This window comes from Phoca vitulina, unplaced genomic scaffold, assembly GCF_004348235.1.
Source record: "Phoca vitulina isolate PV1807 unplaced genomic scaffold, GSC_HSeal_1.0 scaffold8, whole genome shotgun sequence".
NCBI lineage: Eukaryota > Metazoa > Chordata > Mammalia > Carnivora > Phocidae > Phoca > Phoca vitulina.
In genome coordinates, this window is record NW_022589711.1 from 73,583,076 (window position 1) to 73,598,633 (window position 15,558).

The following is a 15,558-nucleotide window of genomic DNA, read 5'->3' on the forward strand; positions in this document are numbered from 1 at the left end:
TTGGTAGCCAAGGGTACTTGTGATGGATGTTTGCTGGTGTCACTACAGGGGTAGAAAAGCCTTGACTGAATGATAGTACTGGACATTCAGACTTATTTATGAATTGCATAGTAGAATAAGAAGAAAGATTGTACTCTTGTGCTGCATAACTCTTTTTGGAAAATGATCTTTAATAATGTTAAGTTAAAAACTGGAAATGAATTTGCATATGTTAGAGCAAGTAATATTATTATAACCCAAGATTTAGAAAACATTTAGAGATGCTTAGATGGGCAATGAAGAATTTTAGTGAATTAGGAGATTATGGCCTATAGCGACCATCAGGGCTGTCAGTGAGCTCTAGCCCCTTAGGACATTGAAAGAGGTTAACAGGGTTCTTGAAAAAGTTTTTCTAATGAATTCCTTTAAAAGGTATCTATATTCATTTTATTTCTTTTTCATAAATTTATCAGAAATAACTACATTTAGTTATCAGTAGGGAATATTTATTTAATAGTAACTGGAACAGATTTTCCATTTCTCTACTCAGAGGCACTGATGAATAATAAAGTGTGTTTAATATCTGATTGCCATTGAGGTGACTGATTTGAACTAGGAGAATGAGATCAAAACTCCATTCAATTATGCATCCATTTTTTATTAATGAACTGTTGGTAGAGAAAACTATGTAGAAGTTTAAAAGCATATAAAAGTAATACCGATGTTTATTATCAAATTACCTATGTTTAATAGTATTGTCTTCATATAATTTGGTAAATCAATAATCTTAATATGGCCTTTTTGTTCAACAAAGTGTATTTCTCAATATCCACTCTTTTTCCTAAGGATTAAAATGTAACCACAGGAAATTCCTGTGACAATTGTATAATTTGATGAATTGTTGAGAACTCTGTAAATGCAGCAATTTGTCTCTGCATTCTAGACTCGATTTAGCTTTATCCTTTTTCTCATAGGCATTCTGCAGTATTTATGATGGCATACACTGGTAATCTGATGTTCGAGTCCTGTGAGAAACAAAGAGAACTAATTACTAGCAAATTTACAAGCCCTGGTACATTCTTCTAAATTCTAATATAAAAGAAGTGGAATAATGGATGAAATATTATAGGCTTAATGATTTTTTAAAAAACTGTTATGGTTTTCTCTCTCAATTCTTGCCAGTTGCGTCATTGATCATTAACCTGATCATGTTAGTCCTTTTATACAAATATAGTGAACACACCTGCTTTGGGTTTAGAGGAATTAATCATACAGCGTTCAAGATAAATAAAGTTGGCCTTGACTGATCAGGTCTTTTATGTACTAGGGTTTCCCAGCAGGCACATTTCAGTTAGAACATTACAGTGAATAATCAGAAGCCAATTTGGAGTAAGTACCTTAAAATTAAATAGCTTTTGAATGAAGTACATATGCAATAATATTGATCATGAGTGTTTAATAGAGTAGGGGAATGGCATTTCAATTCATTTTGATATAGATATTATTTACTTTTATCAAATTAACACATTACTTTTATTCTCCTTACATGATGTCATTATAAATTTGAAGGTCAAATTCTTATAGGACTATTCATCATGTTGTTTAGTTCACCAGTACTTCATGCTTTCTAATGAAATAGGATGCAAAACCCAATGAGGTAAGTGAATTTTTAGGACCTTTTTTTTTTTTTTTTGGTGTGAACTTATAATTTATTAAGTGCCTAGAAATTTTCTGGGAGAATTGGATGCTCAAATAATGTAAATTTTAGTTATTAAGATTATTAATAATAATGAGAGGAAACCCCTCAGATTCTACTATAAGGGAAAAATTGTATCCTTCATAATATTATTTATTATTATTCTGATACAAACCAAATACATAAAGATGTGCCTAATGAATTGCCACTTGATGACTTAAAAGTATTAATAACATTTTGACTACTTATATGTCTACAAACTGATGTTTCTAATCAGAAATCTGAGATTTTGAATATATTAGAAAATGATACATGGAAATATATTTTGCATATAAAACTTCTCTTACTGGCTTTTCCTATTGTTGCACTGTCACTCACAACCTTGCGTACTAATTTAATCCTCAATAAAACATTTGTTTGATAGTATACATCTATATTTGCAGTTTACCAAAACAATTGTGTTTTTCTTTAACAATTGTTTTTTATTGCATTTTGAGGTCTTTTTCCTTTGCAAATTGACTAAGCAGAGTTTAACTACAAATATTAGAATGCAATTTGAAGTAGCTGGCTAATGACTCCATATCTTAGTTTTAGAGAATATTTGACTATTAGTAATCTTTCTATGTAATAGTGACTCTTACCCCATTTATGGGTCATGATGACCCTCCTAACGGTCTGTTAAACACTTTAGAAATATAGTTCTTCATTTTTTAAAACTAACGGTACATTGTTCTGGAGGCTTTCATCTTTACCCCCAATGAACGGTTATTTCTTAGTAACCTATTAAACTAGGAGTTATTAAGGGTTACTAAGATGTATTTTTTGTAAGGTAAAATTAGTGTCACTAAAATCTGTAAGGATTTCAGAATCAATATTTCATAAAGTCTGTGGTAATATTGCAAAACTCATTCTCAAGATGTAGTCAGATGGCTGAATTTCCTGCACTTTTAGTGGAGAACAATTTAATAGGGTGTCATTAGTGTTGTGAATTGTCCAAAGTTTTCAATTACAGCTTTCCTATATGTGTTAATTTGTCAAATTATTCTTTGATTTTTTTTTTAAAAAATTGCTTTCTTCTTTTGTTATTGTTGTACCAGGTATATTTGATTATAATTGTGTTTCTTTATGATTTTTCCGAGTTTGTTTTTCCTCACTTCGAAAAAAAATACAAGGCAGATTTGGGGGTATTTCGCCCTCCAGAAGTGAGATTCTGTAAAGTGTGAAAATTCCTACTGCAAAGACTTTGCCAGATTACTCACACTGATTTAGAATACATTAACTTCCTAATATTATAGGTTCAAAACCACATTAGAGTATCTTCATTTTTTATTCCATTTCTCTTTTGATCTACAAACCATTTTAGAGTAGAGTGGACAGAGGATTCCCTTGATAAAGAGTTAGAAGTAATCCCTTTTAAAATCATGGGAAAAATAGGAAAAAGTATCATACAGCTATTTAGAGATAGTATTGCTTATTGATAGTGTTCCAGAATTAAAATTTCTCCTTTGATTTTAGACAACTGCTTTATATTTTGTTTTTTTTTTTAAAGATTTTTTTATTTATTTTATTATTTTGAGACAGAGAGAGAATGAGAGAGAGAGAGAGCACATGAGAGGGGGGAGGGTCAGAGGGAGAAGCAGACTCCCCGCCGAGCAGGGAGCCCGTATATTTTGGACTAGTTCTTGAAGGAATATAAAAATGCCATGAGCACAGGACTTATTTCTCCTAATAGATGATGCTTCATCTGAAAACTGGCATGAGAATCTTCTTACAATAGTCTATTCTAATAGGTAGAAAGTTTTCTGTGGGAACTTACTATGGTCAACTCTAATTATTTTGAAAACTAATGAATTTTGAATTAATGCACAGAGGTCAAAATGGATCAGATCTTGTTGTGGAGTCTCCTATTGATTTTTTCTGGAAGTCAAGCCTCAAGACCATTGTCTCAAAGAAATATGGAATTTGCAGTGGATCTTTATCAAGCTATTTGTTTATCTCATAAGAACAACATTATATTTTCCCCCCTTGGAACAACGTTGGGTCTTGGGATGGTACAACTGGGAGCAAAAGGAAAAGCACAAGAGCAGATAAGACAAACTTTAAAACTTCAGGAAACCTCAGCTGGTGAGATTCTTACATATAATTATTTACACTGGGGGTAAGATCTGGCCAAGTTTATTCTGCAAATTAGAGAGAAGCTCAGGGTCCCAGAATTTAAATACATGGAAAATGTTATCAAAAGTGTAAGCTTATAATAAAATGGAAAATTTTAAATAATATTCATTTTAATTGTTTTCTAATGAAAATGTTACCAAAAGAATGTATTATTTTTAATACAGATTTTTTAAAGAGATATAAAACTGTGAATATGCCAGTAGATTTTCCTCTGGCCTGTTTTAGCCAGTTTTAATTGAGATTATGTTGTGTGTGCATGAGCGTATGTATGTATGTATGTTTGCTTGTTTGTTTATTCTTCCATTCTCACTATGTTGTGATCATTTTCTCATATCAGCTTCAGAATATAGTTTTTAATTGTTGCATTTTATTGCCTCTTATGGAAATACCATTACTTAACCTCTCTTTATTAGGTTGTTTCCAGTATTTCTCTTATAAAAAATGCAGTGAGCATCCTCACCCAGAAACCTTTGTGTGCATCTCTCATTATTTTATTTATTATTTTATTAGCTTTTTAAAATTCATTTTCTAATTAAAATTTAACTTTTTCACCTAATGGAGACCAAGAAAAAGCAGTAATGTATACATACATTTTAAAAGCTTGTTTGGTTAATAGTTTTTAAAGAAAATCTTTTTTAAAAAGCACTTCTATAACTGGTCTTTTTGTGTATGAAGGGTTGTTGTTTTGGAGTCGCCCAGCTTTAGTGCTGTCATCCGTTTGAAAGGGTAGTTGTTGGGGTGCCTGGGTGGCTCAGGCAGTTAAGTACTTGCCTTTGGTTCAGGTCATGATCTCCGGGTCCTGGGATAGGCCCTGCGTTGACCCCCATGTCGGGCTTAGCGTTCAGTGGGGAGTCTGCTTGTCCCTCTGCCCTTCCCCTCCTCAGTGCTCTCTCTCTCTCTCAAGTAAATAAATAAAATCTTTAAAAAGAAAAAGAAAGGGTAGTTGTCCATCTCTCTGGCTAACCCGTGTTCTCAATTTCCATAATGATTTTAATTTTAAACTTTTTTTTTTTTAAAGATTTTTTATTTATTTATTTGACAGAGAGAGACACAGCTGGAGAGGGAACACAAGCAGGGGGAATGGGAGAGGGAGAAGCAGGCTTCCGGCAGAGCAGGAAGCCCAATGCGGGGCTTGATCCTAGGACCCTGGGATCACGACCTGAGCCCAAGGCAGACGCTTAACGACTAAACCACCCAGGCACCCTTAATTTTAAACTTTTGCATCACTGTCAGGTAATATGTCCTAACCATCAGAGGAAATTTCCAGATTCTTGATGAGGAAATTTAATTACTATAACTAACTTCAGTATGTTTGCCTCGGAACAGAGTAATTATATTATTTAGGGACTTTTTTTTTTTTTTTTTAAGAAGGTCTTGTTTGCTTTGTTTTAAATAAAGGCAATTTTATGTAGAAAATAAGTCGGTGATGGTGAAGTTAATTGCAAGAATTTTCCTTGGTGAATAATGTAAAAGGAAGCCACTATGTTCTAAATTTAGTCTTGACTGTCTATATTAATTTCAGCAAATCCCACTACACAGTCTCAGAAACATTTAAGTCACACAATACTGCTTTGAAAAGTAATAGAGCATTTATAAAGATATGTAAAGTTGATTTTATGATAAATTAGCAAAATTAGAGCCTCTGAAATCTAAATTACTCTACATGGATCTATCTTGTAGAGAAACACAGGAATCTTAACAACTCTGGATTGTGAATGTAATGCTAATCCTAGTAACAATGAGGATGACACTATGAATCCTATATATGGTATAGCAGTCACTGTTTCTGTGCTTGGTATCCACTATCTCAACCTTCACAGTTATTCTGTGGGGTAGACATAACCCTGCTACTTAGAGGAGGCAAGGAAAAGTTCAGCAAATTGTCCAGAATGAATTCCAAAAATGATTCAGTGAGAATTATAGATCATAAGGGCAATATATTATATTTTCACTGGGAAAATATATACGTGGACAAGTAAATATTAGTATGTTAACACATGTAACAAAATCTACTAAAGCTGCTTTCTATTATGCTTTGTTAAGGGAGAGAGAGAGGGACACAGATGGAAGATAATTGCAGAAGGAAAAGGAAGATGAGCCAGCGAGAGAAAACATAAAAACTAAACTCTGGAAAATAAAAAAGAGGAGGGAATTAAGGAACAAGGAGATAGTTAAGGTAGGGAACAGAGTGGAAGAGGGCAAGGAAATGGAGACACGGCCCAGGGGGTCTGGAGAAAGAAGAGCAAAACGGTGTTAAGGGGGGGACAAAGGGTATGACAGATCAGAAGGTGGTGCCTGGTAGGGCCATATTGGAACCCAAGATGAAAAGGAAAATCACTAGTAATTATCCTGTCTTTATTTAACATTTTTATATTTTGTTCCTCATGGATTTCTTTGCATTAAAACTGATTTAAAAAAAGTATTACAGCAAAATATTTTCTTGATTATGGAATCTGTTGGCATCTCCTTAAATTTTATGCCCAACGTAAGTGTCCCATTGACTCATCTTAGTCCTGGCCCTGCCTTCCATTCCCAGTGATTATCAAAGGTGCTATCTGTTCAATTAGTCTATATTTTACGTTTCCTGCCATGAGGTTGTTTTATGTGAACACCTGCCTTGTTCCACAGATGGGCATACAACTCCTGGGATCCTATCCCCACAGGGCTCTTGGTGTCCTCAGTTCTTCTTTTCCCCGCTGTCGAAACATCTGCTCAGAATTTACCTTCTCCAGTCTACTGAGCATCTGATAATGCTCTATTTTTGCTTTGCCTCTAATATGCTGCTTACTAATCAAAGACTAATGAAGGTGCTTCCTTATTCCAAGAGCATAATGGAAAGAGAACCAGCCATGAATTCCAATCCTAGCTCTGCAACCAAATAACCTTATGATCTGGCACCTCTCAAGTTACTGTACCTGTCTGGATTTTAGATTCCTCATTATAAAAAGAAGAGTTTGAATAAGTGGTTTATATGGATCTTTCGGCTAAAATAATCTATAATCCTATGACTGCCTTTGTTTTCATCTTTTTTGGATCTCTCACATTTCACACATAATTGGCCTTTGGGTCTTAAATGCAGGAGAAGTAAACATGTACTGAATTTTGGAACATTTTCTGGAGGTCTAGTACAGTCAAACCAAAAGTTACATTCACCCCATGACCTATAGGTTTCCTATGGCTCTGTTTTAGGAAATGAAATAAATTTATTCTTATTACTTACTAGGAGCCATGTATACATATTCTTTTTGATCTGTGCTAAAAGAGGTTATTAATCTGTAAATTAAATCAAATTTATAAGGCAGATAACTTTATATTCTCCTCCAAACTTGGGCTACTTGATGACATTTTTCATTGACTTCTGAGTTCAGTGATTTATCAAAGGGCAACTGACTGTTTGTCACACAGTCTTAGACCTTAAGTACTTGACATAAATCTATTTGCTCTGACAAATGAGTTGGAACTATTTTTCTCCCCCTCTCCTTTTTCCCCCATTCCTTTAAAGATGCTCATAAATTACACATTCTGAAGATTAGTTTCAAATTCTGCCACTTCATTTCTGACCTTATTTAATTCTTTTGAAAACACTTACATGTCTTCACTCAGAAAATCTTCTCATAGCCTCCCATTAATTGAGATAGTTCCCTCAGCTTCAAATAGCAAATGATTGCCTCTAAAATCATTGCAGAAACAAGTAAAATAAATTAACCTTCTTCCCTTCCTTATGTAAGAATTCTAGGATTGTAAAGACTTACTGAAATTCTTCAAATCCAACCATAGGGCCGTAAGTTCTTATGGCTGAGATTATTTATGTCTATATCTATATTCCCAAGAATGGAGAATCCCCATGGAGTTTGAAATATAATGAAATATACTTCCCAGAGCCTCCGTTATTGTTATGTGGGTTGCATCTGCATGAGAGCAGGGGAAGACAAGTGGGGACTGAAATGAAGGCTCCACTCAGCTGGACAAGATAAGAGGTCATGGGGCTGTAGTCCTCCCCCTCCCCCACCAGTAAGGGAACATATTCTTATTTGCACAAAGATGCCTATAGCTGCTAGCTCTCCGATAAAATGTACACACACATACACACACACACACACACACACACACACACACACAGATTCCTTATTTCCAATGGACAACTCAAGGCACATTCTCATTAAAACTTCTCTCTTTATTCAGTGGGTATCTTCTAATGATGAACCATTTATGTTTTCTTCAATAAGGATTAATTGCATATACTCAAGTTTTAAGTTATAAAAGTGGCCTTTTTAGTATTTAACTCAAAATATAACAAAGGCCCTGAAAGAAGCTTTGATTTGAGATACAGTTCCTAGAATGATTGAGTCCCAGGATTAAGCCAGAAGGGAATGAAAAGCATCGATACCTTTGGTCATGAATAGGAAGCTCCTCAACAAGGATCAAAGCTGAATTCTCTCCTAGGCACATATATCTTCCCAACAACAGTTGGTCAGAATGAGCCAACAATAAATAATAGGCCAGCAGTGATTCTTAGCTGATTCTGGTGGCCTCATTTGGCTAGTGGCAATAGTTGGAATGGAATAAAGTTCTTTATTGTTCATGTAACAGCCAAAGTATATACATTCATGAACCTGAAGAAATAGGCAATTCTGATTCTTGTGCATCTCTAGAGCTGATCATAGGGGTTACTTCATAAATTTCAAAACTTGGACAGTTGCCATTGCTCACAAGCGAGCAATTCTTAAGCTGAAATAAAAGCAATATTGAAAAGGATTGCTCGTCACTGTCGTCCCCCCATCAGTATTCATTAGTAGTCTCCTTCCATCAATATAGCATGTTATACAAAGAATGAGGTTCTAAAGATAAATTTCCAACAAGTAAGCATGAGCTAAATTTGACTAAAAAAAGAGAATTTCCTTCAGCCTGTTTAAATGGACATTCTTGTTTTTGACAAATTTCAAATTTACACGGACATTCTTTCTTCCTGTATATGAACTAAGTTCTTTATAAAATGCATATTCCATGAAGATAAATGCTTAAAATATTTATACTACCTCAGAAAGGACCATTAGTTATACCTAAGTGTGTAAAAAATGGTGATATGAATCAGCGCTTAGAAGCAAAGCTGAAAAGCTGTTGTTTTTATGTTGTTCAATATGTCAGTCTACATTATAATTATTTTTTAGGAGAAGAATTTTCTGTGCTGAAGTCATTTTTCTCTGCCATCTCAGAGAAAAAGCAAGAATTTACATTTAATCTTGCCAATGCCCTCTACCTTCAAGAAGGATTCACTGTGAAAGAACAATATCTCCATAGCAACAAGGACTTTTTTCAGAGTGCCATAAAACTGGTGAATTTTCAGGATGCAAAGACTTCCGCAGAGACAATAAATACTTGGGTGGAAAGCAAAACAGATGGTAAAGTTTCCCATTTTCATAAACTCATTATTTGCCATTGTATTCACAGTTTTTAATATCCTAAAGTAAAGAATGGTTGAATCTTTTCCTACTAAACTGTGGCTCAGAGGAATCTCCCATTTTGCTTCCCTGTTATTCAAATTAATACTCAATTGTAAAATTGAGACAGACCATAAGTTGCTTTGAAAAGCATACAGATTTTATGAGAGACATTTATTCATAGAATTTTTAATGGAAAACCTTTAATAATAATTTTTGTTTAAGCATAGGTTTTTAATCTATGGCAACAGAAATAATATCTTCGGCCAGGTAAAAATTAGATCTGTCAACCTCAAGTGCCTTCTTTCCCACATATTACTGTAAATAATTAACACATCTTCATTGGATGGGTTAATGTTTAATAAGAAATGTTGAGAGTCCTATCATTAACATGATAATCTAAACTTTAATTTCAATACAAGCTAGCCAAAATCCTTCAGGGGCTATGGAGTGACACTGCAGAAAGAACACAAGCTTCAGGTCATTCAGATCCAAGTTCAAATCCTACCCAGTTCTAAGCTATGCCCTACCTAAAATGAGGATACTATTAAAACATTTCAGGATTATTGGAAGGTTTGATAATAATGTATGTGAAACAACCAACATGTATTAGGTCCTTGTTTAACAGTAGTTTGTTTCTTTGTTCATTCATTCTGCTACTAAAAATTATGATGGCATAAGTGGCTACCATATTCTTTATAGGAAGCCTCATACACGGAGGCATAGTTGAGAATGTGAGATGGGTGTTTTGAGCAGTTTCACCGGAAAGTATCATTAATGGGACACAATGCACATCCCTAGACAGCTCCATGGCACCCATTCATGCTTTTATCTCTTAACTGGAATAGCCAGCAGACATAGAAATAGCAGGCTGGTTGTTTAGAAGAAGAAAATCGTGCTAGCAACTCCATTCTTTTCCCTTCCCCAGTAGTGGTCAGTGGCGCCAGCCACGGGAGTGGAAGGTTTGAGTGTACCATTAACTTATTAATTCTGATTGACCTGCTGGGGAAACTTGAAAGAAAGTTTGAAAAACATCAGTAAGTATGCAGGAAGAGACATTCAGTTTTTGTTCTTTCTGGCTGAAAAACAATTTACACAAATAATCTTGCTGAAGAGAGTCCATTCGTAGTTCTGTCCAAATTGGCCTCAGACAGTCTTGTATCTCCTGTTTCCTAGTGAGATATGTTTGTACCTGTTTCCAAGTGAAATGTTTAATAGTGCTCCTCTTTACTCTCAGAATTGCCAAGGTTAGAGGATAAAGCACACTGTTTATAACCGATCTGCAAAATAAATTTTTGTTTCAATGCTATAGAAAGCAGTCCCTCTGAACCACTATTGCGTATCTCTTCTTGCTTTGTCCTCCACTGGCATCACAGGGAAAATTAAAGACATGTTTTCAGGGGAAGACTTTGGCCCTCTGACTCGGCTTGTCCTGGTGAATGCTGTTTATTTCAAGGGCGACTGGAAGCAGAAATTCACAAAAGAGAAGACACAGTTAATGAATTTTACTAAGAAAGATGGTGCGCCAGTCAAAATCCCAATGATGAAGGCTCTTGTGAGAACAAAATATGGTAATATGAAAAATCACCCTCTGAAGCCTGATTTTGGGAATTGACAGGGATATTTATTTAATATTTTCTTTCTCTGTTCCAGGTTATTTTTCGGAATCCTCCATGAACTACCAGGTTTTGGAATTACCTTATAAAGGTGATGAGTTTAGTTTAATCATCGTACTTCCTGCAGAAGATGTGAACATAGAAGAAATGGAAAAGCAAATTACTGCTCATCAAATCCTGAAATGGTTCTCCAAGATGCAAGAAGAGGAAGTTGAAGTAGGCCTCCCTAGGTTGGTAATGTCATTTTATTATTTGGTTCTTATGTTTTCACTTATGGAGACATTTGAATAGCTGGCTGAAAGATAGCAGGTACTTGAAAAGGCTATCGACGGGAAGAAAAAATGCATTTGGAAGTGTAGCTCCACTTTATGGATACAAAAGCAAGTCTGAACATTGCCAGCAATGCTTTGCCATGAGGAGAACTGAATTTCAGGGCTCACTATTCTCTGAAATAGCTGAAGAAATGTAAGTCTGCAAGCTAGAATGTTGAGATGAAAAGGAATTTTTATTCTTTTTATTATACAGTCTTATCTTTTTCTAATTTTTTTACTAATTGGAATTTTAAATATCTATCTTCGGTTCCATTTCAAGAAAGTAACCTCCCCCCTGCAAAAAAAACACTTATGCTACCAGACAATTAAAAGATATGTTAAATCAACTTTGACAGCTGGTGCTCTAATAGTCATTGAATGACAAATAGGGAATCCTACGATCAGGTTTAGATAGTTAATACAAAATGGAAATTGCAAAGTTCATCTCAGGAAACAATAATCGTCGATGCTAATTTCTTAATATCATGCTTCTGGCCGACAGGAGAAACTTCAGAGTAAGTTGTGCCCACATAACCCAATTCACACTCTGCTTCAACTGCTTAAAAGAAGCAGATGTTTAATAGATGATATTCTGTCCTTTTCATTTCTAAATTTTCCTGCAAACTCATCAAAGCCTGTGTGGTTTGTATACCCCTCTTCCAGGCCTTATGTCACTTAAACCTCCTGGCTTTTCTTTCCTTTTCCACTTAGCTGGGATACAGTCAGTCATTTCAATCATATTCTCACCAAATATCTTTAATACTTTTTGTTACTTGGTCTTCAACCTGCTTTAAATTCTCCCTAATCATCCTCAACCCCCAGTCTACTCATAAAGCCACTCCTGCTCCCCAACTATTGATTTTCTTAAGCAAAAACCCAGAAAGCAGTCCCTTCTAGCCTCATTGAGGCTAAGCTGGGGGCTCCTTACTTTTCTTCAACTTTCTTTTTTAATACTCACACACACCACACCAAAACTTGACTTCTATTCCCCAGGTGCTACTTTATGTTGATTTCTCTTACTCTCAACATGTGTCTCAACTTCCTGTTCCTTAAAGAAAACCTATCATTAAGCAAACCTGCCTCTCTCAAAATTTATGTACAACTTTGAAGATCTTCTTTTACCTTCCTTGACATCCCAGAGAATGAGGTATCCTATGCTTTTCTCACCCTAACTCTAGGTTCTTGATCCTAATACTATTGACCCTCCTCCCCCTTTTCTTGAAAATCTAGAATTTTTTTAACTCCTGGAGCACTACTTGCTTCTGTTTATTTTTCTCTCCTCTGTAAAATTTTCCTGCTCCCTGACTTACATTTTTATTTCTTTCTGCTCCCAACTAATATTTACTAGAATTTCGTCTTCAAAATTTTCTTCTTCTTACTCTCTTTTATTTGTCCCTTATTCTTCATGTCTCTAAAATCTGAATCTCTCCCCCAACCTCTCTTCCAATTTCCCAGCATCTGTATATCTCTACCTGGATGTTATTCAGTCTTTCAATGAGACTGAATATTACTACATGTGAAACATAGGAGATAAAATGATGTGACAGTTTATCTTCTAATAACAGAAATAACAATTTGGGGGATTAACTTGTTTATTTTCAAATTTCATTCTCTCTCTCTCTTTCTCCTTTGGAAAGGTCACTATTTGGGGTCAAAAACACTGAGTTTGAAACCTGTTCATGCCATATACTAGCAGTGGGGTCTTAGGAGAGTCACTTGACTGTGGAATAGTGATACTTGTAGCCAAGGTAGCTCTGCATCATCAGCCCAGTTAACCAATGCCTAGATAATAATACATAAGTCCCAAACTCAACTGGCAACAGGAAATACAGGCTTTTGCCAGAATTCCCGTCTCCAACATTTTAGGAATCTCCTCAAGAATGCTGCATGGCCCACAAATCCTTCCGGGCTACTGCGGTCTGGACAGCTTTTCCAAACTGTTTGGTCTTATTATGAGCTTCTCCAAACTGTGGCCACATTTCTCATACAACTTCTCTCACAGTATGGACACAGACTTCTCTTTTAATTCCTCCAAGAAAAATGGTTATGGGTTGATTTATGTCCCTCCCGATTCATATGTTGAAGTCCTAACCCCACTACCCCAAAATGTGACCTTTTCTGGAGACAGAGTCTTTATATATATATATATATATAGAGAGAGAGAGAGAGAGAGGTAATCAAGTTAAAGTGAAGTCATTAGGGTGGGCCCTCATCCCACACGGCTAGTATACATAGCAAGAAGACTAAGTGAAGAGACAGAGGGAGAAGATGGCCATCTACAGGCCAAGGAGAGAGGCCTGGAACACACCTCAGAGTCCTCAGAAGGAACCAATGCTACCCACACCTTAATTTTAGACCTCTAGCCGCTACAACCGTGAGACAATAAATTTCTGTTATTTAAGCCACCTAGTTTGTGGTAATTTTTTGAGGTAGCCCTTGGCAAACTAATAGGAGTAAGAACAATTTCAATGTTTAACCAAATTTTACTGAAAGCTTTATGTTAATAAAAGGGGCTTATAAGGTGGAAAGTAATTTAAAAACCAGGTGCCAGGGATGAGTGTTCTTGGAGTTTAGGCCATTTCTCGTAACCAGGGAGTCTTGTCCGGTCCGTTGCTGTCCTGGTCCCAGAACCCACCCTCACCCCAAGTCTTTTCTATCTCTCTCCTACCCAGCATCCTGAGGTCTCCAAATTTTCCCAGCACAGAAAGAAGGTAACACACATTTTTTTTCCCATGCCCGTTAAGGCCAGATTCCTGGTCATGATAAGAATCTATAGCGGCAGATTCTGACCCTCCGTAGAAACGTTTTCATTTCGTCCAGAATAGATTATACCCTCATCATTTCAGACTTCACTATCTCCATCCCACTGGTTCTATTTCCATAATGAAAAGTTCATTGTGTTGCTTTTCCCAAACAAATGAGCACTTTGTCTTAAAGATGAATTTGAATCTTCAGTGTTATGAAAACAGAAATATTAATTGGCAGTTGTACTCCCTTTTCTCAAACAAATTCCAGGCACCAAAGATTTTTTAAAAATTTGGTGGCAGTTTCAATTACGGTACCTCATTACATACTTCCATTCATAGCACAAAATCTAGCAAATAGAAGGTGCTAAAAAAGTGATAGCTATTTTTCTTTCAAAAGTAATGGCTATTTTCTTTCTCTGTTAAGATCACTGCCCAGGGAGCCTTGGTGGCTCAGTCAGTTAAGCGTCTGCCTTCGGCTCAAGTCATGATCCCAGGGTCCTGGGATCGAGTCCCGCATCGGGCTCCCTGCTCAGCTGAGAGCCTGCTTCTCCCTCTCCTTCTGCCCCTCCCTTCCACTCATGCTCTCTCTCTCTCTCACTCTCTTTCTCTCAAAATGAATACATACATACATACATACATACATACATATCTTTAAGATCACTGCCCAGCCAATCCCAAAGTAGAAAGTATTCTCTGACTTCCTCTCTCATGCCTATCCCCTGTCTGGAAGGCCCTTCCTTCTTTGTGGTGTCTAATCAGTAAATTCTTATTCATCCTTCAATGTCTCCTCACAATTAACTCTTCGGTGTACTTTTCCCCAACATGCTCAATTAGAATCAACCATCCCTTATCTTTATTTCTAGAGCATTTCATACAAATTTACGTATGATACTTGTTACATTACATTTCCGTCTCTTGCTCACATTCTTGTCTATCCTATTAAGATGTGAGCTCTGGAACAGGGGGTTTTATGTCTCTTTCATTTTGGTTTCCATAGTCCCTAGGACATTTCATGGCACATTGTAAGTGCCAAACGAATACTGTTGAATTACATTATATAAATATTTTCAAAGAAAACAATTCTATGTTGTTTCCCTTTATCTAATTTTAAATACCCCGAAAATCAGAATTCAACTTTCCAGTCACATTTTAATTCATTCCCTGTGAGGATCCTGATGAAACTTACATGCAGCGTAATGAAAGACAGGACATCAACCATTTTCTTGGAAACCTCTCTAGAGAAATAAACATGAGATTTTTAAACTCACAAGACTGAAAATTTTGTTATCAATTATTCAATCACATTAATACAATATTATATTTAAAATGTATTCACTTCTCACAAGAGGATGAGCCTTCCAATTTATTAAAGGAATGATTTGCTTATGTGTTAAGTTCACAAGCAGTTTTAGTCCATCAGGACACATTTATTGAATTTAGTTTCCTGAGCAGTAAGATCATGGATGGAAAGTTCTGAAGTACCTTTTCCCCTAAATGAATAATTTCCTTACAACGGAAAAATACCCATTTAAAATCTGTGTTCGGTACAGAGAGGGAAAACTATATAGGCTGAGTAGATACTTTAGAGTGGATTGA

The 15,558-nt window shown here is 35.7% G+C and overlaps 1 protein-coding gene across 1 annotated transcript in view; it reads left to right on the forward strand.

Annotated features, from left to right (window-relative positions):
* The first annotated feature begins 1,515 nt into the window (after positions 1-1,515).
* SERPINI2 (serpin family I member 2) overlaps positions 1,516-15,558 on the forward strand; it is a 31,511-nt gene continuing 17,468 nt past the window's right edge. Inside the window, exons 1-5 of the mRNA XM_032407276.1 lie at positions 1,516-1,636; positions 3,545-3,799; positions 9,019-9,249; positions 10,665-10,859; positions 10,942-11,134. Coding sequence (XP_032263167.1) covers positions 3,553-3,799; positions 9,019-9,249; positions 10,665-10,859; positions 10,942-11,134 — 866 coding nt within the window. The 5' untranslated portion in view covers positions 1,516-1,636; positions 3,545-3,552. The remainder of the gene's footprint in view (positions 1,637-3,544; positions 3,800-9,018; positions 9,250-10,664; positions 10,860-10,941; positions 11,135-15,558) is intronic.